Consider the following 26237-nt stretch of genomic DNA (forward strand, 5'->3'; position numbering starts at 1 on the left):
ACATTCCCAAAAGTAAGCTAAACAAACACCTCCTACTGTCAGTAGTTGTTCTTGATTGAACAGAATCATGGTTATGCAACTTTTTCATTTTTATTTTTTATATGCATGCAAACTTAAAATCAATGATTTGTTTACTCTTTTAATCCATTAACACATCACTGAACTACATAAACTATAAGGATAAATGAACAATACCACCTACACCTCATACCTACAGGAAGTGTAGATGTAAGAAATCTCACGCAGTGGCATCTTATTACCATACCGTGCTCAAATTCAGTGAGCTCTTTCGAACAGCCCATCCTTTCACAAATATGTGTAAAGACAGACTGCATGGCTAAGTGCTTGATTTAATACACCTGTCACTGAAAACACCTGAATTCAGAGGTAAGAGATTTAGCCAAATACTTCTGTACACGTAGTACCTGCAGCTAAAACTGAGTTTGACAACCCTGGTTTAAAGGAAGGTGGCCTTAAAGGAAGAGGAGCTAAATACATGTAAACGTACCATATTTTTCAGACTATAAGGCGCACTTAAAATCCTTTAATTTTCTCAAAAATCGACAGTGCGCCTTATAATCCGGTGCATCTTATGTATGAATTCTGGTTGTACTTACTGACTTTGAACCGATTTTATGTGGTACACGGCACTCAAAAATCTGTCAAAAAATGTTTTAGTACGACTTTGGTAAGCTACAAAGCCGCACTGCTTGATGGATTGTCAGAGCATTACAGCTACCATAGTCAGGAGCCTCCCAGAGTAATCTGGGTCCTAAACTCCGTCTGCTTCAGGTTCCAAAGTCAAACGAACACTGCAGCATCACTGAGAGTTAAAAACTGTCTAAATTCTTTCATCTTTAATAAAATAATCAGTGTTGCTGCTTTACCAGGTGTAACAATTAAGTTTAACATCCAGGCATCCATGAAAACAGAATTTATAAATTTAACAGAGTTAGAAGTTAGCAGGAAGTTAGCTCGCTAGTTTCCACCTAAACATGATATAGCATGTTCTGACTGAGAGATTTCTGAAAAAATTAAAAAGTACAGCTCTGCTACCACTTCCAACATAAATGAAAACAGAAAACTAAACAGCAGTGACGTTTGTAGGGTTACTGAAGTTGGACTAGCTGATATATAATGATGTACTACTTGATCGCTAGCAACACAGCTATGTTAGCATAACATAAACACAGTGAAGTTGGAGGATGAACACTAACTTTTTTCCACTCGCTAAAAGTTAACGTGAGGGCTCCCGATGGTTATGGACAAATGCAATCGCATGGCAGGATGCTATAAACGGGCCAAACTTCAGTCAGGAGAACAACTGAGATAATCCATCAACAATACGAGGTTAGTCATTAATATACTGCAACAACATGGGAATAGAGCAGCTGCGAGAGAATTCAGCATTAATGAATCAATGGTACGGAAGTGGAGGAAGCAAGAAGAATGAGTTGAGTAAAGTTGGACTTATTTGACTGTTTTGTTTCGCTTAATGCGCCTTATAATCCGGTGCGCCTTATGTATGAAAAATACGGTACTACAGAGGATTCCAGGAATAAAAATGTGGAGTTGAAAATGAGGCCGAAAGGTTTCCAGGTAAGAGAAATGTTATTGTCTTCATGTGTTGCGATGTTATCCGATAGTTTGGTTTCATTTTTTGGATTTTCTTCTTCTGGTTTTGGTTTTCTCTTTGAATCGAGTTATTCAGCAATCAGGAGCTGCACTACACAGACCAGCAGAGATTGCAGAGTTCTAATAGCTTGCATTGTTATGTCTTTTTACAGGTTTATTTTAGATAAGAACCTTTGAATTTTGGTGCACTGACTGTCTGTTTAATTAGATGACAGTTTTGGAGCTTTCTACAAACATTACAAATTGAATGAAGTTCACTTGGATTACGAATTTCAATTATTTTGAGTCCCAAGAGGCCAGACTCGAGTTTAAGCAATTACATATTTAATGAAAACAGCTCTATTTATAACTGACAGCAGAGGTTCGAGCTCATGCTTAAACTGTAATGGTTTGTGGTTTAATGTGACAGCACAAATATTAGTGTGTTATTTTGCCACTTTCTTATGACTGGCTGTCATGCTTCCACAGATGTGTTTAAACCCTGTTGTGACATTTATTTTCAGTTTTATGGCTGAAGGTGTAAAAACAGCCTCAGGTATGATTGACTATGATGGACCAGCAGAGAGAGATATCACCTTCATTCTGTTTGCCTCCCAGTAGAGGCGAGATAACAGCTGACACAGAGTCCACAATCACCGCCTTGACAGAGCCGCCGCCAACAGACGCCTAATACAAAATGTGACAAAATTAGATTGCTGAAATTTGATTCGTCTTTCTACAAAGATTCCCCAGCTACAGGACTGCTGATGTATTTTAAGCGAAATAAAAAAAACCAATCGTCAACAAACCTGCTGAAGCCCACCACTGCGAAGACTGTACAGACAGTCGAGCAGAGCGTAAACGTCAAATAAACGGAAGACGTGGATCCTCTGAAGAGCTTCCATCTGTAAAGCAGAAGTTGCTTGTTTTTATTTTCCTTCAAATAACCCAAAACTTTCAATGCAGCTTCAGGTAATTCACCTGCTCTTCTGTGTTGCTGGTTTCAGCCTGCAGCATCTGAAGCAAGCGGCTGGCAGCCAGCCCTCCTGTCGTATCGATATAGATCACACTCTGTTTCAGCTGGTAAGAAATGTGCACTGCAACACCGAAGCACACCTACAAGCGAAGGGAAGCATGTCGGGGATAGTTAAAGTTAACATGAACAATTTGTTTCGGTTAAACAGTGACTCTGGAAGGTGCATTTTCTTATTCTACGGGAGAACGGGGAATTCTAAAAAGGAGTGAATTTATGAGGCTGAAATTATCAGTGACGGAGAGGTAAGGTAGGAAATGTTCACCTGAGATTTGCCACTTCCCGGGCCTCCCGACAGCTCTGTTATCTCTCCAGTATACAAGCCCGAATCCAGCAGTTTATCTAAGCTGCAAGAAACAAGGTACAATTCATTACTCACAACTGCCATCCAATGTAATAAACCATTAAGTGCAGCCGTAGAGCCGGCAAAAACTGCAGCTGGGTAAACATAATACAAACTGAGCCTGACTCCAGACTACTCTTAAGATACTCGGCCAATTCTTAATTCCAGCTGCCGTTTGATTGCTTCTTGTCAAGCTCAGGCACCAACTGCAGCTTTCAAATTCATTCAGAAATCGTTGGTTTTTCATTAACTGCTTTTTGAAGGATTTTGTATCTTTCTCAGTGCTTAAGTGAGCTGTTGTTTTTCTACAGGTTACAAATCTATAGAGCCTGAGTTCACAAAACATCATTTGCTTTTTAATTAAAACGATTAGATTGCTGCACATCTAAACCACATCAGACAATGATCTGTACCTAGAGCAAAAGGGATTGCAAGTCTGTTTCTTTGTTTTACATATACCTAAAAAAGGTTTGAGATACAATTTTCTAACTTTAAATCAGGCCACAAGTAGTGTCAAGAAAAAGTCCATTTGTTTTCATCCTTTTTATTCAAAATGAAAAATTTTCAAATATTTTATTTTCAGTACATGTAAAGTGAAATATCTCAAGTGTTTTCATGATGATGGCTCATGGAGTATTTTCTATGATCAATCAAAAGTGAGTCCGACTTCTGTGAGGTTATAGTCCTTGGTTGGAACTGCTTTAGTTCTTGCTGCACCAAAGCATCAATGTGGTTTGAAGGCGATCAGCTTGCTACACCTGCTAATGTATTGAGGGTTTGCTTTGATAGCGGTCCCACAGATTCTCTTTGGGTTTCAGTGCAGGTTAGTTGGGTGGTCGGTCACGGTAGTAGCACGGTCAGCAAACCATCTGGTAGTAGTTTTGGCACCACAGGCAGGTTTTAAGTGCTGCTGGAAAAGGAAATTGGTATTTCCACAAAACTCCTCAGCAGTGCTGGGAAGTGATCCTGGCTTCATTGACTTTGACCAAATAAAGTTGCCCAGTCACCAAAAGCACCAGCAAATGAGCCACACCAAGTCATTACCAACTGCAGAAAGTTCACACGGGACTTCAAACACCTATCTGTTCCTTGCCATGTTTCCTCCAGAGACTACGACTTTGATTTACAAATGAAATGCAAAATTTACTTTCATCTGTAAAAGGGACTTCCGACCACTGAGCAAGAGTTCAGCTCTTTTTCCTTTTAGCCCAGATTACACACTTCTGATGTTGCCTCTAGTTCAGCACTAGCTCGATATTAGGAATTAACATTAGCAATGTGACAGCTGTTGCTCCGGTCCTGATGTGGTGGCTTGTGATGAAGTCACACCGGCCTCAGTCCACTCCGTGTGACGCTTCCTAGAGTTCTAAATGGACTTCTAACCAACTTTCCATAAATATGCTTTGGTAAGGAATGCTGCAGGCAGCCAGCCTTTTCAGCAATTAATATCTGTGTATCACCCTCCTTGGGAAAGTGTTGATGATCTTCATTTGGACAACTGCAGAGTCAGCAGTCTTCCCCATGATTGTATGGTTATGTGCACTGAACAATAACTTACTCAAACTTGAAATAGAATATTATAATAATATGAGATACTGGGTTTCCGATTTTCAAGAGCTTGAAGTCATGAATGAATGAGTTCAATTCGATTTGATTTATATTGCTTCAAATCACAACACCTGTCACCTTAAAGTGCTTTATATTGTACTTTGTAAGCTAAAGACCGGATAATATTAGAGATGAAACCCCAACAATCAGATGATTGACCACGTTCTTGTGACACGAGGAGGAAAAACTCAACCATAAAACAAACCTGAGTCAGAACCAGGCTCAGGAAGGGGCTTGACGTGGATCAATGAATGAATGAAAGTTTTTTTTGAGACATACAAGTATAATTTAAATAAATAACAGAAGGTATAAAGTCTAATTTTGTGGCATGAACATCATAAAATCTCATGTGCAGCATGATTGCAAACTGAAACTATAGCCTTTAAATGGTGTGCAGAAATATTCTCAAGTGTAATTAAGTACTTTAAAAGTAAATCTTTCACATTATCATTCTCAGTGGAAACCATCCCGGTAACATATTATTGTGTGGTCTCGAGTTAGCGATGCATGGCGACGTGATAACAAAATTGTGGCCACAAGATATGGAATCTGTTGGGGACACATCAGTATTCAGGGTGACTGATGTGAGCACATAGGATGACAGTCACTGATAATGGGCACAGATATGATGTCTAAATGTTCAAAGATAGTTTCATGAAGAGTTGAGACACTTAAAACAGTTCCTTTTTTAAATTATTCATAAAGAATCTTTGTCTCTATGAATAAAAAAAAAAGGGCATAAATAAAAAGTCTGCTCCTAAAATCGGCTGTTTATTCACCGCAGCAGCTCAGTCCTGTAGAGATATTATCACATGAAGCAGACAAACAGGAAGTGAGATAATATCTCAAGATAACCAATTTTTTATTTACTCACACCAAACTTGGTGTTTGAACTCGACACCCTTTGAGCTGCAAACAGTTCTGAAATCATTCCTCACTTATACATTTCTATATTAAACTGTTTCCATCCCAAATAGATTCAAGTGCCGTAAACTCTTACAGCAACAGTCAGAGATGCTACTTTCAACTATATTTTTTCACATCAGTATAGTGAGTGATGAGAGTGTGCTTAGGATTTACAGACTTGTCAGTCTTGCTGTGGGTTTCATTGTTGCTGTGCAAGTAAATCTCCCCCGAGTTCCCCTTTTGCACGCCCTGGGTCGTTTATACGCAACCTCTTCGACCCCGGTGTATCCGCTCTCTTTATGCGTTCATGCCACAAGAAACTTAAACGGTATATCACCAGAGCTCCATTAATTTCCTACTGAACTGAGTGAGCAGCGGGCTCGACTTATGTGATGCTACAGATGTGATTAAAAGGAAGGCCATGGTCGAAAGTTTCACAACCTGCTGTCAACATCTCATATCATTCTGGGGCTGCTTTTTAACCTCATCCTTACAACCTGACTTCACATCAGAGTTCTGCCGAGCAGGAGCAGAACGCCTGTCAAGTTTGTTTACAGCTCTGTCCATAACTTAAAGCTTGAAATACTACAGAAATGCATGTTTCCACATCTGTGCTTGGAGGGCTGCTCCGTCCTTTACTGGGGCACCGATAAGCTCACACATGAGTCAGCTGATTTTGGTATCTTTCTTTTTAATTAATGCTAAGTGCTTACTTCATCAAACTTCACGGGGTAATGCAACTGTCAAGTTCTCATAAACAACGCTGAAAAAGCAAAAACAATCCAATAGAGTTGAAGATGCTATCAGAGCTTTTCCCCAAAGCAGAACACATCAAGCAGTGTTTCTTAACTCCTTTATAATATCTCTTAATCACCTCAAATGACCATTTGGGCTCATTACTGCTCGGATTTGTTATGTCTTATGCATCTACAATTATTCTGACAGGTGGGAGGAGTAATTCAAGATGCCAGGGGTTACAGCAGGTACAAACACCCTGCCGTGTTCTGCACAGACAATGATGCACGATTCTCCCAGCTGAGTCATCAGTACAAACGATGAACAACTCCATTAGCAGAAAAACATGTCTTTTAGATAAAAAGTCAAAAGGTACAAATCCATTTCCATAAAAATGTAAAAATAGCCAACTGCAACTCTCAGTGCATTACTTCATTAAGAAGCATCAAATCATCGCTATGGTTTATGGAAACCTGATAAAATCTCGAGCGGCTTCACCTCAATGTTTATTTTAAAATCCATAGTGTGCACCTTTGTTCCCAACTGTAACGACAAAGTATTTTATGCAGCTCCGATTTTCACTTAATTTAAATGGAAAAGGTAACCAATTTGTATGAAATACAGAACAGGAAGAGCATTCACTCTCAAACTGAATTACTACAACCAATGGCCATAAAATTGCTAATTCTCCAATCATATAGACCAGCGGTCCCCAACCTTTTTTGCGCCACGGACCGGCCTTTAAGGTGTCGCGGATAAATACAACAAAATAAAACTAGTACTGGTATTGAAAAAAAGAAGATTTATTCATAACACACATGAAAAGACCCAGGAAAACCGAGTTAATGATAAAAACGATAACAAAATAACGCTGAAAACCGATAAAAACCCTGAAATCCATACATTTCACACCTGAGCCTCAACTCTCGCGGCCCGGTACCAAACGACTCACGGACCGGTACCGGTCCGAGGCCCGGGGTTGGGGACCGCTCATATAGACGACTCCTCACTGAGAAATATTTAGAAAACTGTCAGCTGAAAGTTGAGGAAACCAGAAGCTGCTGCAAGCGAGAAAAACAGAGTTTTTGGTGTGTTTTGGTCGATTTTTTGTATTTTGTGTCAACGCTGACGGCTGAGCCTAAATGCTTACTGAGTATTGCCCCAAATGTGTCGATAGCAGACAACACCAAAAACTGTCAGCTGGTTCAGAAACTGACAGCTGCTGGTAACAGAATACAAAGTCACATGTAGACTCCTCTTATTCTTCTTACATCACTTCTACTTTAATGACCAAAAAATTTCTGCAGTATCAGTTTATATTTTAATCATACAGTCAGGTCTGTTGACAATGAGGCAATTTTGTCTTCTCATTTTGTCCCGCTACATCTCCCCCATGGATTTAAAATCAAACAATGAATGTGATTGAAGTGCAAATTCCACCTTTATTTCAAAGGGTTTAGCAAAAGTATTGCATTAACTGTTCAGTAATTAAAGCCATTTTTATACAAAGTCCCTCATTTTCAGAGGCTCAGAAGTAATTGGAGAATTAACTGACAAGCAGCGTTATGGCTGGATGAGACTCGTTCTTTCCAAAAAACCTGAACTTGATTCCAAGTGTTGAAGTTGCATTTAGTAGCTGTTCACTGTTCACAAAGATATGACGATGGAAGTGAAGGAGGGCATCATTAGATTGAAAAACCAACTAAGACATATAGAGAGATGGCAAACGGTCAGCTTCCCAAAACTGCAAATGCTCTGCTCAGATTAAGTTAACGCTGCAAAACTGACGGGACGGAGCTTCACAGTGCCAACGGATAATGACCTAAAGCATACTGAAATAACATTTTTCAAAGCAATGGAAAGGGAAATTCTTCAAACACCAGGTCAGTCACCTCTTGTCAACCCAACAGAGCATGCTTTCAGTTACTGAAGACAACACTGAAGGCAGAGAGACTTTTAAACAAGCAACGCCTGCTGGTGGCTGCAGTAAAGGCCTAGCAGAGTTTCTCTTTGTTAATGTCTATGGAGTCTAGAGTGCAGGCAGTCCATTGACAGCTGAAGATTTTCAAGTATTAAAAATAATCCTTATATATAAAATTATGTTACTATTGAGCATCTAAAAATGGGGCACTTGCTATAAAAATCTATACAATTCCTCAGCAGTTAATGAAATACTTTTGTTAAACATCTTAAAGCTAAAAGTTTGCAGTTCAATCACATCTTTATTGTTTGATTTCAAATCATGGGGATAGATTTTTTGCGCCACAGACCGGATTATGTCCGACGATACTTTCACGGACCGGCCTTTAAGGTGCCACAGATAAATACAACAAAATAAAACCAGTATTTCAATATACCAATATTTCACACCCGAGCCTCAACTCTCGCAGCCTGGTACCAAACAATTCACAGACTGGTATCGGTCCGTGGCCCGGGGACCGCTGGTATAAAAGGTAAAACTACAAACACAAACAAAAATAAATACCTGAAAACACTTGGTTTGGTTTGCCAATGTGTCTTGATGCATCCACTGCAATGATCAGAATATCCTTTATAAATATTGGCTGGGTATTTCTTATTATCATGAGATTTTGCACAGGAGGAATTGACGAAGAGGCCAATCGCAATAGTTCTGGTCTGCGTCGACCTGACGTGTGGTTACATTTCTAGACAGGAGAACGTCAGGTTAGGCTGTAGGTTATGGCATCGGGCAGGGGTGGGAAGTCCAGGCCTGAAGGGCTAGATGTCACCCTGGGTCAACACACCTGAATCCAATGATTTGTTCCTTACCAAGCCTCTGGAGAACTTCCAAGACATGTTGAGGAGGTAATCTAGCCATTTGAATTAGCATCTAAATCCTGCAGGACACCGGCCCTCGAGGCCTGGACTTGGACGGGGTTTGAGAGGCGTTTGTGGTTACGATGTAGCTACAGCATACATTTCATACTGAAGCATAAATCTCCAGTTAGACCTCTAAAACCAAAGCGAAATGAACAAACCCACTCTGGAAAATAGCTGAAACTAAACTGGACTCACAAAAGAAATGACAAAAAAAGTAAAAATCAAAAGTAATAAAAAATTATTATATAAATGATTATATTCTCATGACTTCTATCATAGGCAGTTTTCCAGACACGGTTGAAGTCTAGTCCCAGAAGAAAAGAAAAATTCAATGAAGATCTCTACCAAAAAAAACCAACCAAAAAACAAGTTTATGGTCTCACAGCAGGCCTAATCCGAGTCAGGGAAACGGAGAACTATTCTCTTTCAGCATTTTGATTTGTGTCCGTTGAAGCTCAGATCAGTGATCTGTGCAGTTTGTGGAATCTCATCTTTCTCGTGATGATGGATGTGACAGACATGCAGTAAAATTTACATAACCAAGGTCCTCCAGCTTGAAGGTTAAGCATCGCTGGAAGCCTGTGGTTGCTTGATAGCAGTTCTCACCACCCACGGCGTGACTCTGAAGAGAAGAATTGGTGGGTATGGATGTATTTGCATTATTCTTGCCTTCTGTGACAACAGTGCTGTGAGAGCTGTACTGTTGATCGTCAAGTTAGGTTCTTGTAAGGACTCAGAAGGATGAAAGTGATTGCCCTTGAAAAGTCACAAATTCAAAATCTCCCACAGGCTGCCTTCATCAGTGTGCTCAGAAGACTGTGCAGTCCTTGGACCCCAAGGAAAGGAAGCAATGAAGAGGCTCAGCTTTTGTTGCACTCTGCTTTTCTATAAAAGATGATTTTAAGATTCCCGTGGACAGATATTTTCTGCCAGCCATACCCCGTTCCAGAATGATTATTTAAACAAATAGTGGGAATTAGCAGAATCTTACTTAAGGGGGGCTGTGATACTTGTGTAATACTTGTGTTAAGCTTCATTAACTAACCATTGACATTGACATGAGCTTCAAGGCTGAATTCCTCATGAGAAGGCTCAGACAGAAGAAAATCGCTGCCATTCTCAATGAGGTTTTAAGTGACTCTTCTGATTTGGTGCTGAATTTCAGCACTTGATCACAGCCAAACATCTCTACAATGGTTCAGATACACGCTATTCTGCTATCACCGTGCTATCAAGTGTTGGCACAATTACTTCGTGGGCTGCATGAGATAGCTCTGAATCACTATCAGTCATCATCACACATCCCGTTTGTGTAGCGGCCAGAAAATCTGATAAGGTTTGCTTAGCCTTACTTTGTAAATATTGTTTGATATTCAGTAGCCACACAAGCAAATACTATTTATCATTCATTCACTATTAAACTGCTTTTGAGTTTTATTGCTTGAGCTGCGATTGAAGTCTATTAAATGCAAGTTTCGGGAGTATTTCTGTGCTGCTAAAGACAAAAAGTAGCTCCCTTTTGATATTTAATGAGACAGGTACAGTAAGCGTTCAGCTATAGCCAAGGAGCTCAAAACTTTTTGACAGTCCAAGAAAAGTTTTCCATATTTACAATGTTTTAGCAGGAAAGTTAACCTGATTTTTTATTTACATTAAATTTATGTTGTTGAAATCAAACCAAAAAAAGTTTCCTCTTCACTGGGTGTACATCAAAACAACTGGAAGAAGAAAGGAAAGTGTTTAAAGGCTTTTGCAACTTTCAGGCACTAAAGGCATCTCCAGTGTTCATGGTTAAGAAAATAAATAAAAACGAAATATTTGGATTTTTCAATTGAAACTGGATTCCTCTCTAAAACTGAAATTAAACAGAAGAAGCACTAGTTAGTTATTTGTCATTAAAATTAATAATGTTTTTTCTACAATCAACCTGCCTGTGGCAAGAAAACAGAACTAATTTACCACACGTTGGTGGGCTCAAGCACAGCAACACAACAATTCAGCATTAAAAGTTGGAACCACTCATGTCGGATACTATGGAAGGGAATAACTACAAAATTCCAGATGTTCCACAGAAGCAGCCAGCAGATTCAATCACTATTTCCTTTCAATAAAAAAGTATTTAAAAAGAATCCCAACATTAAAAATAATGCTGATTCTGAAAGGGATAAGTGCCTTTGAACGAAAAACAAGAAAAATAAACAAATACTACTGGGAAGGACTATTTTCTGTACTTCTTTAGGGGCATAAACAGGGAAGTCTATGTAAATGAGAACATAATTAAACTGATATACCAAATATTGGGATATAACATCCGATGATTTGGAATATCGGGTTTTTAAATCACTAAATATCTGTATCTGTCCTAAAAATGTTGTAATTCAAATTTTAAAGTGATTAAAATTACAAATTTAAAGGGGGAGAGCTGGGAAGTGGGGTCCTGTTAAATCTAAATCCTATGCCTTATGATAGATATCCCATCATCCTATTATTATTCCTTTTTTTTTTTTTTTTATCTTCAACAATTTTTATTTCATTTTGAACTTCAATAACAAAACAGAAAACAAGCAGACAAAAAAAGTTATCATATTCTTTCTTCTATTATTCCTTTTTTTAATGTTACTGATTGTCTCTCTACTGTATTCAGGCTTTAAGTTAATAACACACATGTACTGAAGAAAAAAACGTGGCCTTATTTTTTTTAACCACATAGAAAACAAGACGTGTTTGTGATATTTACTCTAACTTTTTATTTATTTTAATTTAAACAGAAATGACTATTACTCAGACAGTTTTAGGCTTAAACCTACATTAGGCTGTAGTCTCTAATAAACTTAAAGTTAAGTAAGTGTGTGCTTCATTACTCTGTCTGTGCATGAAGCAAACAGCGTACTCACAGCACAAACTGACACGATGGACATCAAAACGCATCATTCACCAGTTCACCTTTCCACCAGTAGAGCGCAGCCAAGACACACACAAATCCCACTACTGTGCTCACACGACTGATTCAGTTTCATATCACTAATCCAAGGCACTAACTAATTTATGAAAACCACTTTTCAAAAAAAGAACCATGGGGAGGCCAAAAAACACCTGTGGTCATTAATTATGCTACAACAGTGAGTTTAACTGTGGAAAAGGTAGCAGCTTATAAATTATGCCATGCTGCCCCAATTCACAGACTCGTCCAGATACGTCTGTGTCCTGGCTGAAGAGTACTTCCCATCCAAAAGTGGAATATTTATGTGGAATGCTTTGTTCTTTGACAGCATACAGACAGCTGAATTTCGGATTTCAGTGCACACCTCTGTGTGAAACCTTTCGTCAGATTCAGTGTCTCAGTTTTACAGGTTAATTGTAAGTACTGCTGTAATACAATGTTGTGCTGGTTGCAGAGGGAACTTGAGGTTTTGTCAAATCATGAAAATTTAATTTTTTGATGTACCACAAAAAATGTTCTGAAAGACTTGCCAGTGGTGTTTGTTTTTCAGAGGAAAGTAGTCAAGCTGCAGGCCAAGTTAATGCAGCTGATATATCAGAAACCACTTTAGGCTACGTTTACGAGCCAAATGGAAGAACAAGCAAAAAGAAAAAGAAAAAAAAGTCAGCTTTAGCTGCTAAAATGTTTCCTCAGTGCAGGAATGTGGCACGCAGGCCTTTTTCTAAAAGACTCTTTTGCTCAGATATATTTTTAACAACAGCAGCAGCCATGTTCCAGATGGATAATCCAGCGTAGTTCAATGCAAACTGAATTTCAGCATCGATTGAGAATGAAGATTCTAGTTTGATAAAAATGGATCGATGTAAGATACAAAACATCTTTGCTAATGTATGATACTATTGACTTTACATGGTTTGCAGTGTCCGTGTAGGTTTGCAAAGATGAACAGAAAAGCTGGCAAACATAATAAAACTTTTATCCCCCAACAAAGCTGCTTAAATTTATTTGGCAAAGACTGAAAGTTTTGTTCATCAAAGATCATGGCATTAGACTTTCAAAGACTCTAATCCAGTGGAAAAGATAAAAAAAAAAATAAAGCCAGTGCATTTCAAACCCTAAGAATGTGTCCTCAGGAACGCATATTTGATTCTGGAGATGAACCTTCCTTGTGGCATCGAGCCTGTCGTTAAATCCCCTCCAGCCGCTGAAACACAAAGAAGCGTGCTCTGCTGTGTGAGCAGCATTGTCTTTACCTGGGGTTTCCAGTGGAGAGGATGGCTGTTGAGCTCAATAGCTCCTCATACAGATCAGCACCAGACACAGGAAATGCTGTGTGCTGGGCTAGCAGCACTCGGCGGATGGCAAACAGAGCCTGAAATAGAAAAATTACAGCATATGAGGCTCACACAAATGTTGCATGGATCAGCTGCAACACAAAAAAACTCAGTGTTGCCAGATTGGGGAGTTTTATTTCTAGGCCATTTTAATTATAATCCAAATGCAAAAATTCAGCTTGTTTTCATGTGATTAGAAGGATATTTTTTAATAATGCCCTCATTCATCATTTGCTTCATAATTAAAGTAAATGCCAGATCTTGGTTTTGCTCCATGTTATATCACTTTAGATGGAAAAAAACAAGTTGAGACGGTGATATCGTGGATTATTTTTTAAGCTTCATTTTGGGCATACTATCCAAATGGTTGCAGGGACTAGCAGTTAGTTTAATTAGCGAATCAGCTCAGTTTCTGCCAGTATTTCAGCTCAGCCGCTACAAATGAGTACAACTTAAAGGAAAGAGCTGAACCCTTGACCCCAGCTGTGAGGCAATCTCTTGACTCTTTTAAGCTGTAGGGGAGATTTTTCTTGCATGGTTTGGATCCACTTCTGTTGACATGAAGTCAAATCAGTACAAAGTTGTTCTGAGTGATCACCTTTAACCTACAATGAAACATTTCCATCCTGATAGGAGCGACCTTTTCAGGATGATAATGCCCGCCCATCCAAAGGGCACCAGCTGCCCCAGAATGCTTTGGTGTGTGTGAAAATGATGCAAATCGTATCCTAACTTTGAAGTTAAAAACTCTCAACACAATTGATGATGTCCATGTTAGAAATGCTCACCACCTCCACCACATCAACACCGTCTCAAGATAAGTCAGTCGTAACGTGGCATTCAAAGTCTGACCTTCTCATTACCACCAGCAATCAATTCGAATTGCAAAGTCACGACCAACATGTGGGAAACATGCATGTCAGACGCCACTAAATAGACAGGAAGCAATAAGCTGGACACAACAATGAGCAGCTTATTGAGAGACTGCAATAACAAGAAATACATCTGAACTAACCAAAGAGCCATCATGGGACAGTTGGTCTAACTTGGCTCCGATGTTGACTAAACAAGAAAAGCAGGTGAATCATCTCCACAAATGTCAACGATAGCACTGGGATGCCAGCCCCTTTGATATTTCTTTTTAATTAAAAAGTGTCTTTGCTTTGGAAATCTTTTTTTTTCCCATGAATCATTTTCTGAGCTCATGTCAAAGCAATATTTATTTCCAACTCAACAGCTTCTTGATTGTTAACAAGTTATACTGCTTGGCAATTAGTGCTTACTGTATTCAATTAGCCAATTTTCTTATGTTGGTTAAAACCCCCAATATATATTTGTTATAATTGCCGCAAAGTAGCACGTGCTAACAGGCAAGTAGCACGTGCTAACAGGCAAGTAGCACGTGCTAACAGGCAAGTAGCACGTGCTAACAGGCAAGTCGTACTCACATGTGAATACAAGTGAATGCTAGGAGAGGAGGTGGTAAAGTCTAGGCTTAGCTAGGTCGCCGCAACCAACCTGAAGTAAATTCAAAAGACTGTAAAATAAAGACCAGATCAGGACCACGCTTAATGAAGATGAGTTGGTGCAACCAACCCCCAGTGACAGAATATAGTGTTCAAAGAAGATATTCGATTTCTCCAGTAGAATTAGAGACATTTTTAAAAGGCACACTGAAGCTGTCCTGCTATAATAATAACCAGTCGGCATCATCTTAGTCTTTGTGTTGGTATTATGTTGAGATAGGGGCACCAGCCAAGCAACAGCTTTCTTACTTTCTTTCTCTACTCTTAATTCCACCGGTGACACCAATAAGCTATCCTGACACAGTATTATTATGGTGTCACTGTATAAGAAGTGTTCTCACTGCCCAATACATTTATCAGGCAAAGTACCAGAAGTGAGCCAGTCATGATTACAGCAGGGGTATCTTCCTTTAATAGTCGTGTCTGAATGAAGGCTCTCCTAAGACGTGGACGATTTTTACTCTGACCTTTACTTTGTGTGTGCAGATCTCGTTTGTGCCAACAGCAATGCCAAATATCAACGTTGGGTAGTGGGATTGAACACGTAGCACCCAAGCCTTTACCTAATGCAGAGACTCCCTATCTGAGTCACTTCAGTAACACTTTTTGTTAACATTTTTGTGTTTTCTTCATTACTTTCATTGTTCTTGTAAATTCAAATGGACAATAATATCTTAATAAAATGAAATTATACTACACAGATCTCTTACTTAACATAGAAAAATAGGTAACATCATACAAGTTACCACTGCTTAGCTGGCAAACAAGTCTCTATAGATTCTTTACCCAGCGTTACATACAGTTAATTTCTCCCTTGCTTTCTTGCTCCAGATCTAATAATGTTAAAGACGCAGGTGTATGTAGAATAGAATACGGCTAACAAATCAATACGTCATTATTGCTCTCCCATGCCATCATCCCTCATGATCTTTGGTTTTCTGTTTTAAATAAAACATCCCTGCATGTGTGCACAGAGCTGTGTTTAGCTTCAAGTTTACTTTAAAACTCCGACCGTATTCCACTGGCTCCTCCAGCATCACAGCTGCACAAGAACACTGCTCACTAACCAGGCTGATGTGTGATGCTTCATATGAAGCTCAACCGCAAAAATATCAAATGCTGGGCAGTCCAGCTTTCTCTAGAAAGAGCACTTAATGTTGTTAAGCAGAGTTAAACTCTGATTAGTCTCTCCTTCTGGGCAGACAGGATTTCCTGTTAGACTTCATGCCCAACAGCTGAAATTTATTTAGGGAAATCAGACAAATCTGTTGGGTCTCAATTAGTGGGAAGAAGGTTGGCACTCCAAATTTGGCTTGTGGGCTCATGAGACAGGTATGTTTTTACATGAAAACTTCGTCTTGTGTAGCTTTAATTTAACTGTAGGAGGCCGCTTTAGTCAGATAAATGTATAGGTGACCTAGCATTGACCTCATCTCTGTTGTGTGGGCAGGACAACGGTTCAGATCAACAGCAGGAGTCTGATGGAGCACAGGGATGCCCGGTAATCAGCTCAGGGGATGCCTGCAGGCTGAGCAAGCTGGTTAGAAAGTCTAGCTCGGCCACTGGGATGAGCCTGAGCCTGCTGCAGGCAGTGATGGAAAAAAACAATATTTGAAAAGCATAATGATCTAATGGGGAAAGCATCTTCAAAGTCTCTCTCCATTATAAAAATGCATTTTGGTCATTATTTCTCTTACACGCTTTACTGTACAGAAACAGGAAGATGTTTTTCAAATTAGTCAGGTGAAGGTTTCCTCCATGAAACTGGCTTTAAAAATGTAGAAAGTGAAATTACAGCGAGGCTATATGGAGAGATATGGTGCAAGTGTATAAGTATGGAGACGGCATAATTTATTTTGCACCTTTCTAAATGTTCTCTTGCAATTTCTTAGCTTTTTAATCCCCCTGGGGCTGCAGAATTTTCATCCTATACATGTTCAGTCTGCATGTCCAAATACAGAGACCACAGAGGATGGTTGACTGACGGAAATGCTCACTCATCTTTTTACCAAGAAAGTCTGGGTTGGCTTCAATGCCCCATCCACCCACACAAGTATTCCCCGATACACTTTTATTTATAAAACCTCCCGGGTACCCTTCATGATCATTTGTGTTCTTATATCTCTGAAAAGTTTGGTGGAAAACACTATTCATGGTCTAAAAAAGATAGTTTACCGTTATCTGCCCAGAAGGCCAGTTCTGAGTTAGACAGGATTTTTTTCATGATCTCTGCTTTTTTTCCTGGTTCTCACTGCACACTGATTTAAAACTAAGAGAGCTGACCTATCGTTGCAGGTTCATACTGATAATGAAGGACTTTGTGGGGGAACTCAGAAGGAGGTTTTTAGCTTCTTTTTTAGCTAGAAAGTTTTTCACCATTTATCATTTTCTGTGGAAATATAGATATCGCTTTCATTTCTTTTTAGATACATTTTTCATGCTGATATTCTATTATATCAACACAAAGCATAAAACCAGTTTTAACTGCAGATCTGGAAAAAAAATATAGGAAAGGATAGGAAGAAAATGTGATGCTTAACCTTGATTTAACCCAGTAATAAAAAGCAGCCCTTCCTGGCTTGTTAACCAAATGAGCCTGTTTGCAGTGGGTATATATAATGCACCCAGTGGGAGGTCTGCTTCCATTATGGATGACTTTAAAAAAAGAAGGTATCCCACATAATAATATAAACCACTTACACAATGGGAAACTCATGCCGCATGTGGTAGTGTGTATCTAAGCTCAGGATGATACTGGCCTACAGTGTTTATGCCAGCTATAACATGTGGGTGATCTCTGTGTTAATTTAAAGCGCATCTTTTAAGCTAATTTCCTAATCTAGAATTTCAATTCTTGGACTTACGCTAGAATAGCTTTGCAGGACTCACACCCACAAAATAATGCTTATCTCCCATCTAACCTTTGTGCAGCTCCTTAGTTCATCCACTTTCTCAAACAAGCCCTTTTAGACAACTCTCTGCTGACTGGCTGGACCAAACAAACAGGTCTCATAAAAGCTGTGCACCTGAGATGACCAAATTAAGAAGATTTACTCTCTTTGACATCACACCCAGCCAAGAGTAGAAAAAAAAACTGTCTGAAATTGCAGGTTTAAAGCAGTTGCCTGAGCTTATGACTCATAGGGATTACTTGTACATACACGGACCTCATTATAAGCAAGTTTGGCCATGTTTAATATGGACTGTGGCAGAAAATGAGGAGCAGCATTACAAGCCCACTTTAAATTCCTTCCTAACACCACTAAATAAACTGCTGTGATAGGGATAATTTCGAGGCAGCACCTCGATTAAATTGGAGTAATATGTTGGTTAAGCTGGAAACTGACAGTGCACTCTTGTAAGGGTCACTATCTCGTGTTTTTAGGGATCTATGATTAGGATTAAAGTATACATACCTTATAGGATACAGAACATTTCTGAGCAAGGCCCTCAATGTCTGATGAAACCAGGTCCTCCACTGTGAAACCAAGAAATCAGATGTGTTATCGATAACTTGTCTGTGATTAAGCTAAAACAGACACATAGCCCCACAAACTCACCTGTTTTAATATCAGCAGCACGAAGGTCGCGTAATAAGTCTTCACCCAGTCCAGGACACATCCCCTCTCTTAGTACGACCATGGTCTTGCATATTTTAAGATTAATTCATATGTGACTGAAGACATCAGGACGCATGATGAAGCTTCTAGTAAAAAGAGGTTACCTAACTAACTATACATATGCCGCTAGCTACAGTTGTTTTTAGCTTTCCCAGCCAGTTGTTTTAGCTTTGCGGCTAACTTTGGCAAACTCTTCCGCTGTTTGCGTTGTTAAAGTCGGTATAAATAACCGTTCCTAACATTTAAAACGTAACAACACCAGGTGAAGTGACACAGGTACACTTCTACAAAAACTTCTGCTTAACTTCGTTATTAGCGTACGCGGAGGCGAGGGAAAATACGCGAAGGCTTGTTGCTTGCCGTAGGATATTTTGCACTCATTCGCTTGTGGGTAATGTAGTATACTGTTGTTAAGGCGTACGTTAGCCTATTTTTGCATAGTATTTTAACACACTTGTAACTGTCGTGGACTTAAACGATTTGTCTTCATTAAATCTTTGACTTAAACGAAAAACTGAAATAAAGTTGTAGAAAAAAAGACATTTTCTTGGCTCTCTCCTTCCGGAGGTAGCCCTCTACCTCCCGGTCTAACGTACCCGGCTCTCCCTCCCTCATAGACCACATCACTCATACATGCAGGGTCTTGATGGAGGGTTGTAAGTGGTGTAGATCACAGTGGGTAGAGCCATTCACGTGGCTCTGCTGGCTGTACTGCAGCGACCTGCCCCTCCTTTTTAATTACACTATAGTCATTATGGTTCACAACATCACCACAACCATAGAGCCTTGGGGGCAGGTGTGTTAACTAGAGACTAATAGGTGGGGTTGCTACCGTGGCCCCATTCAACCCTTCACTGCTATCTGTCCCTTAATTTTATCTGCAACTTAGACATGGAGGGTCTTGGGGATGGGTGGAGGTGGGGACTAGCACTACTGTTCAGCAGAGGGGTGCTTGTGTCACACCCAGCACTCTAGTTTTCATACAGCAATACTCATCTTGTAAACTTTGTACACTCACACTCCACAGCACACCTGCACAACATAGCACCTTCAACACTGACTGGAGGGGCATCTTCCTAAACCCCTGTTCCACACACTCTGCCAGGTACGGTGGTCTACAGGTGGTTTGTTTGGTGCTCTGGTTGCATCTCCGTTAGATGTGTGTGCATGTCCCTGCATGTTTCCGCGTGTCATTAGTGGTTTGGTGGGTGGGTATGTGAGTTAGTGAGGGAATGGTGAGTGTGTGTGCATGGCTGGGCTTGTGTCTGGGGCTTGCTGAGCCTTGGCCCCTATGGAACATGGTTATGGAGGAAGGGGTTCATCCTCCCCACTGCTCCCTGCTGGCCACTGCTACCCCCCACTGGGCTGCAAGCACATGTTGGTTCCAGGGCACGTGGCTGGATGTTCTGGCGTGGTCACTGACCAACTCCCTTGGTGATCCAGAGTGGCTTGGACCTCATCCGTGTCAGGGGGAGGGGGGTCCTCTGGATTTATCTCTGTCTGCCTCTGGCACCAAGGGGGCATTATTGCAGCTTCCCACCCTCATTTTCAGGTAAATTTTCTCTTTCTCACACACACACACACCACAAAAAGACTATTGAAGTGTCCCAGGTGTTGTATATTTTTATTTGTACTCTATCCTTTTATAATGTCTTCCCCCTCATTTTTTCTTGCCTGTCCTGTCTTAGACATAGTCATACTGTGTATACCACATATAATGTAATAACTGAAATAACAGGAATAGAAATGAAGAAATAAGCAGATAAACCCTGAACAAGGGAGCCTGTAGAGAATTTGTAGAGCTGATCTTGAAGAAGTAAGCTGTGTTTGGGACAACAGCGCATTGAGATCATAATTCTGATTGCAAAATCTGCCAGACAGGACAGGATTTAAAAGAAAATGCTACAGTGGATAACAGGGTGATTGGGATCTGGAAAGTATTGTTTCTGCAGCCCTTTCTTTTTTCTTTTTTTTTAATGTATTTGTTTTACTTAGATACTCGAATTTTCAACATAGTAAGTGGAAAACTTAGATTTTTGGCATTTTCTAAAATTTTGTAACTCTAAATTTCAAAATAACTATGAAAAACTTTTGAGTTATTTTCTAAAATGTTTTGAGCTATTAGCTTTTTTTTCCAGTGACAAACTTCCATAGATTGAGTTTGGATAAAAATAATAGCCGACAGTCTATACGGATGAAAGGTTTGGCATCAATCACATGAAAAACAAATTCTGGCAGAAAAGAAAAATATGTATTTATTTGAATGCAGTTTTCCAGCTTATAGTAAATGAAAGCAAATGTTTGTTTTTTATTGTCTCAAGGGATGGTTTTCCACACTCAACTATTTCCTTTTTTTCGGTTGCATTAAAGCCTTTGTTATCTGGTGAGACTCTTGAATTCACTTTCATGAACAAAAGCAAGTCAAAATTTCAGTCCTTGGCTCAAAATGCTGTTTAATCCCAAAGTGATTCTGTTACAAAATTACACACGTGATAAATAAGAAAATGAAGAGAAACAAGTGTTACAGCCGTGACATAAGAATATCTATATTCTTCTATTCTTTGCTTCAAGGAAATAAAGCCTCACACAAACTCCATTTTGGATTTTGTTTTTTTGGTTTATAGATTTGAAGGAATTTTTTTAGGTTTTACCTCATCCCTTCTGCAAGAATCAGAGTTATCTCAAGTGCAGAAGTAGTCACAGCACTTTGGGCACTGAGTGCCCTGAGTGCACTTATCTTAAGAGTGACCTCTTACCAAACAATACAGCGATCATAACTCTGTCACATGCTCATCATCACAAGCTCAAAAAGGAACTGACTGATGCTCAGCTGGCCACTCTTTCAGCACATCTACCCGATTTCTATCAGCGAATGTGTGCTCTGCTCGGATGTTTCTGGAATGAAAGGGCAGTATCATTAGTACAGCTTTTATTTTGTCCATAAACAATATAATTTCTTCTGTAAGCAAATATTTCCCAGCCTGTATGAAACAAGGACACTATGCAGACAAGCTGTCATTTTTTTATACCTAAAAATCTTATTTTCTTTAGTTATTCAAAGTAATAATTTTCCTAATCTCCTACAGGGAGAAGGGTGTGCTCAGTTTAAAATTTCATTCACTGTGTGCTATATAAATAAAATTAGATTTATTAGATCTGATATCCCATGGAAGGGATACAAGACAAAATATGATTATGTCAGAGAGCTATAAAGATTCCTCTAAAAACCTTTTACGTTCCTAAATGAATTGCATTAAAGTTACGGATAAAGAGCAGATACTAGGTTAATCACTTGCTGAATGAATGATGAAGTTTAGGTTTGCACTGGTTTAGTTTCTGCTGTTCACTCCATTACTGAAGGTCTTTTCTGAAAGGTTATTTTTGTTTCCTGAACCAAATCCTTGTGTACATACTGTGGGCGTAAATAAAGGAAACATACTGGTCCGTGAGGTGTACAGTATGTTGTAAGACGCCCTTTTATTTAAGCACTTAACTTTACATCTCATGCATGAAAATATTTTCTCATTAGTTTTACTAATATGGCTTAAAGTTGATCTCATTGATACTGAAAGCAGGATAAGGGCCAGAGGTGTCGAAGAAAATGAGGTGAAATGTTTGTTTTTTTTAAATTTGTACATGTGTGTGTGTGTTCTTGTAACTATAAACCTAAATTTAGTGAAAGAAAGTTAGAAAGCTAATTAAAAGGACGCAGCGCCGCAGTAAAGGGAGGCTTAACTAGTATTTGATTAAGCAGATGATCAAGAGTGACTTATGCTGGATTCTGTGAACCGTGATTGGTTTTCAAAGGACACAAGATGGCTTGAGCTGCAGGCAGGGTGCTAAGATATTCATTAAAAGCAAGCCAAAAAACAAACAAACAAACAACTGCAGTTCCTGGAGTAGCCACTTGAGGCTGACTCAAAAAGTGAGTCAATCCAAACTTTCTAGCATTAAAAAGCATTTAGGGCATTTGACAGTACAGGTGATATATATATATATATATATATATATATATATATATATATATATATATATATATATATATATATATATATATATATATATATATATATATAGATAGATAGAAAAAATATTGCTCACCTGTGTGGAATCTGTTAGGTTTCAAAGTTAGGAGTGTGGCTGAAGTGTGCTGACATAGGCATGACATGTAACCAAGCAGCATTCAGTAGATACGTGTGTCTGTGAGTGATGTCAGTAGAGTTTATGAGTGCAGCTTGCTGATCAGGCTTGCTTTAGCAGGCTAGTTATATATGCACTAGGCTAGTTGTAAGCCTAGTGCATATAACTATGCACTCCACCCTCTCTTTCAACTATGGCGACCTCTGGCTCCAAAAAGCCAACATGATATCAACATAAATGTCCAGAGTCTTCAATATGATGAGTTCAGACCCATGGGTGAGGGCACGGTGTCTAGAATGCACAGTTAAACATTTTAAATTGTAAAAATATTTTGCTGTTTTTGATTTTTTTTTTACCAGGACTTCAGGTTCCTTTTTGCAATATGTAGGTATTATTGCAGTTTTGATCTGCTCTGCTCTTCTCTTTCTACAGTTCTACTCTGAAGCTCAATTCCTACAAATATATTTCAGCACTTTCAGGTACTTTCATTTAAGCCTTGTAAAACAAATCCGGTGTGACATCACAAAACCAATTCCTTAAACAAACTCAACCCAAACCATACATACAAATGCAGCTTGACTGGAACAGTGAAGCCTTCAGTGTTACTGTAGAAGAGCAGGATACTTGAAGGAACTGCAGCCAGTAGTTAAACATGAAAAGATGTGCTCAAACATTTCTCAACATCTGAATAAATGAATGAGTTCAAACAAAATCTGTCACCAGTGAGATGAAACAGGAGTTTAAAAAAAAACATTCACCATCTTCTCAAGCTACCGAAATGAAATGTTGAGCTGTGATGCTTTTAATTAGTTTGAGGCAAAAGCCAGTCACACAAAGTGACGCTGTTTGTTGGAAATCATATGGCAATGAATATCTGCTTTGATGGAAGATAATCTTATCAACACACAGTCTCTAAAACAGTTGTAGGAGAAGGCAACTGAAATGCAGTCAAACTCGTAAAGTGTTAGGTATGGCCAGGAAAAAAGAACATACTTAAGTTTGTAGATTGATCTTAAAAGAGCACATTCATAGACACTCTGAACTTTGGATCAATAGGATATTGAAAAAATGAAGAGGCCGCAGCACCACCTTTGCTCTAACTGCACCAACCCCAGTGAGCGGAAGTTAATATGCATAGGACAGTATGGGGAAAAAAAACTTCAAATGGCTTTGATGTCTGAAGTATGAATGCTTAAAAAAAAGAGAGACCCCCTTGTGATCTGTCAGCATATCAACCCAGCAGAGTAAATAATGGCTCAGTCCCATTTTTACCAAATGGAAGCAATGTTGCCATTTCAGCCTCACTTATGCGTAGCTTGTTTTCACAACAAACACCACAGCCGTCCCAGTCATCACATTTCCACCCAATTTCACACATGCAGAGGAGCAGAGATTGGGGTCTGAGATGTTTCGGCTTCTATTAGCAGACCTTTTTTTTGTCAAGGAGTGGTGTCAAATCTCACTTGTAGAACACCAGACACTTATCTGTGCCAGGAGTCTGTGAAAGCCACATTACAGCATTTCATTTGGAAGGACCTATTTTCCTCCTTTTATGACATTATTTTACACTGACATGGGGGTGATGGTTATATTAAACAAAATCAGAGTTTCAGATAGTGAGGTCTGTCGATGTACAAATACTAAATGGTAATTGAAAAACTGGACTAAGGATTTCCCCAAAAGGGAAATCTTAACATGTGGAGTTCAGACTCAGGCATATCGATTTTGCAGTAAGCACAGAAACCCCGCCCATCTGCTGTTCTTTGAGAGGGGCAGCCAATCAGAAGAAAGATGGCCTAAAGGGAGGGTGGCTTTAATAGGGGTGGAGCTAAAAGAGTTTGTTTAGGCTGTGCCTTTACCTAGTATCAAACCAAAACTGATTATTTTGAACTTAAGTGCAAGAATATAAATTTCGAACTGAAAATGAACTAAATAGGTCCACTTTAATTAAACAAGGCCTACTTATCCTTTGACCTATGTTATGAGCAATATTATAACTTATGTTATAAGACGAAATCACACTTAACTCAGGTGTAGCAATGTATCAAGAGGCCATTTTTTTGCACTGCTAGCTCAGAAAAGCTGTTAATAAGCACCATTACTTGGGACCCTTTCAGGGAAAGTTTGTATGGTCTCAGTTCTCTTCATCTTACCTTTTAATAAATGCCTTCTTCATATTTTGGATTATTTTAAGGTTATTGGAACAAATGCCAGTATGTAAATACAGGCCAAAGTCATTCTCAACTCTATAAAACTGCCGTTAAAATATTAAGTGAATTGGACAAATTAAAAGGTTGACCTAATTATGGAACAAAATGACAAGTTAAGAGACTGCAAAGGTCTAAAGTCATACCATAGAGACATTTTACCATGAAATACAAATGAGACCCTGCCTGAGGAAAAGCCAGGTAATCACCAAAGCCATTATGATTCATTCTCCTGGGAACATTACCATCTGTACAAATATTTCTGCCTGTCAGTCTTATGTAAGTGGAAGTTTTGACCTGCTGGTCAGATGTGAATTGCTTCTTTGATCTTTCTCTGCTGGTTGATGACTTTGAACTCTTTCCAGAAGATGCTGGGAGCACTTTTGGTCAGTTGATGCTTTCATTTCAGGGTAAAATGATGCAAAAGAAAAGACTTTACTTGCTTTGTCATGCCCTTGGTTTTAATATAACCAGCTTGATTAGATGTATACACTTAACATAGTCACACATGAATCAGCACTGTTTACTGAAGATATGTGTAAGATAAATGTGAAAAGCGCTGAAAAGCTGTTGAGTGAACCTCTGAGCTTTTTCACACATACTTATAATGCCAAAATTTTCAAATGAGTGTTTTGTAAAGTGATGCCAGGAAATACAAAGCGCCTGTGACTAAGAGGTGGAGGGCTTAAATATGTTCTCTGTTTTTCTATCTATTTCACTTTCTGTGGATTTAGAATTTATTGGTGCACATCATCAATTTGCTTCGTCACTCTCTCTCAGTTTGTGATTTTCTTCTCTGTACCTTTTTTTTTACACTATCTGCAATCTGTCAAGTGGTTATTGTTATATTGTTCATTGTTTTATTGACTTTGGCTGTTTTCACACATGAAGCCAACACGCTGAAACAGTCATGTCAAGACATCGTAAGTCGTTGCCCTTTCTCGCTCCTGATAATACCGTCGTTTGGTCTGGGTGAGGGCACCGCCTGGGTACACTGTAGCTTCCAGGATTCAGGGCACGTGACGTCTACTCACTTACTGTGAATTTACTGCTATTCTCACGTGGACAGAGAGTTTGTTGTTGTTTGCTGGCAGGTTAGTCTACATAACGTCTGAGCCGTTGGACATTTTTGTCGAGAAAAGTTCAAGCCTGCAGCTCATGTGTGACCCATCCAGCAGATGGAACCTCGAGCCTGGTCTCTTCAGGCACATTTTTCCTGCTAAAAGTACAAATTGCATATAAAAGATGGCAGCAGTGTCAATGACATCACCTACTGGTTTTGGACTCCACGGTTTAAAGCCTCACCAAAGGGAGGAGTTATAAAAACAGCATAAAACTCACTGCACATGTTATGAAGGAGGGCTTTGCTGTTGAGGGCAGAGAGGTCAA

At 39.2% G+C, this 26237-nt stretch overlaps 1 protein-coding gene across 1 annotated transcript in view; it reads right to left on the minus strand.

Moving 5' to 3' along the window:
- Positions 1–18865, minus strand: part of rad51d (RAD51 paralog D) — a 25200-nt gene extending 6335 nt beyond the window's left edge. The window contains exons 1-7 of the mRNA XM_084940919.1: positions 18442–18865; positions 18298–18359; positions 13275–13393; positions 2913–2994; positions 2596–2730; positions 2424–2519; positions 2211–2301 (exon numbers count right to left, since the gene is read on the minus strand). Of these exons, the coding sequence (XP_084797045.1) occupies positions 2211–2301; positions 2424–2519; positions 2596–2730; positions 2913–2994; positions 13275–13393; positions 18298–18359; positions 18442–18523 (667 nt within the window). The 5' untranslated portion in view covers positions 18524–18865. The remainder of the gene's footprint in view (positions 1–2210; positions 2302–2423; positions 2520–2595; positions 2731–2912; positions 2995–13274; positions 13394–18297; positions 18360–18441) is intronic.
- Between the last annotated feature and the right edge of the window lie 7372 nt (positions 18866–26237).

This window comes from Perissodus microlepis, chromosome 10 (assembly GCF_051167445.1).
Source record: "Perissodus microlepis isolate ML-2025 ecotype Zambia chromosome 10, ASM5116744v1, whole genome shotgun sequence".
Taxonomy (NCBI): Eukaryota; Metazoa; Chordata; class Actinopteri; order Cichliformes; family Cichlidae; genus Perissodus; species Perissodus microlepis.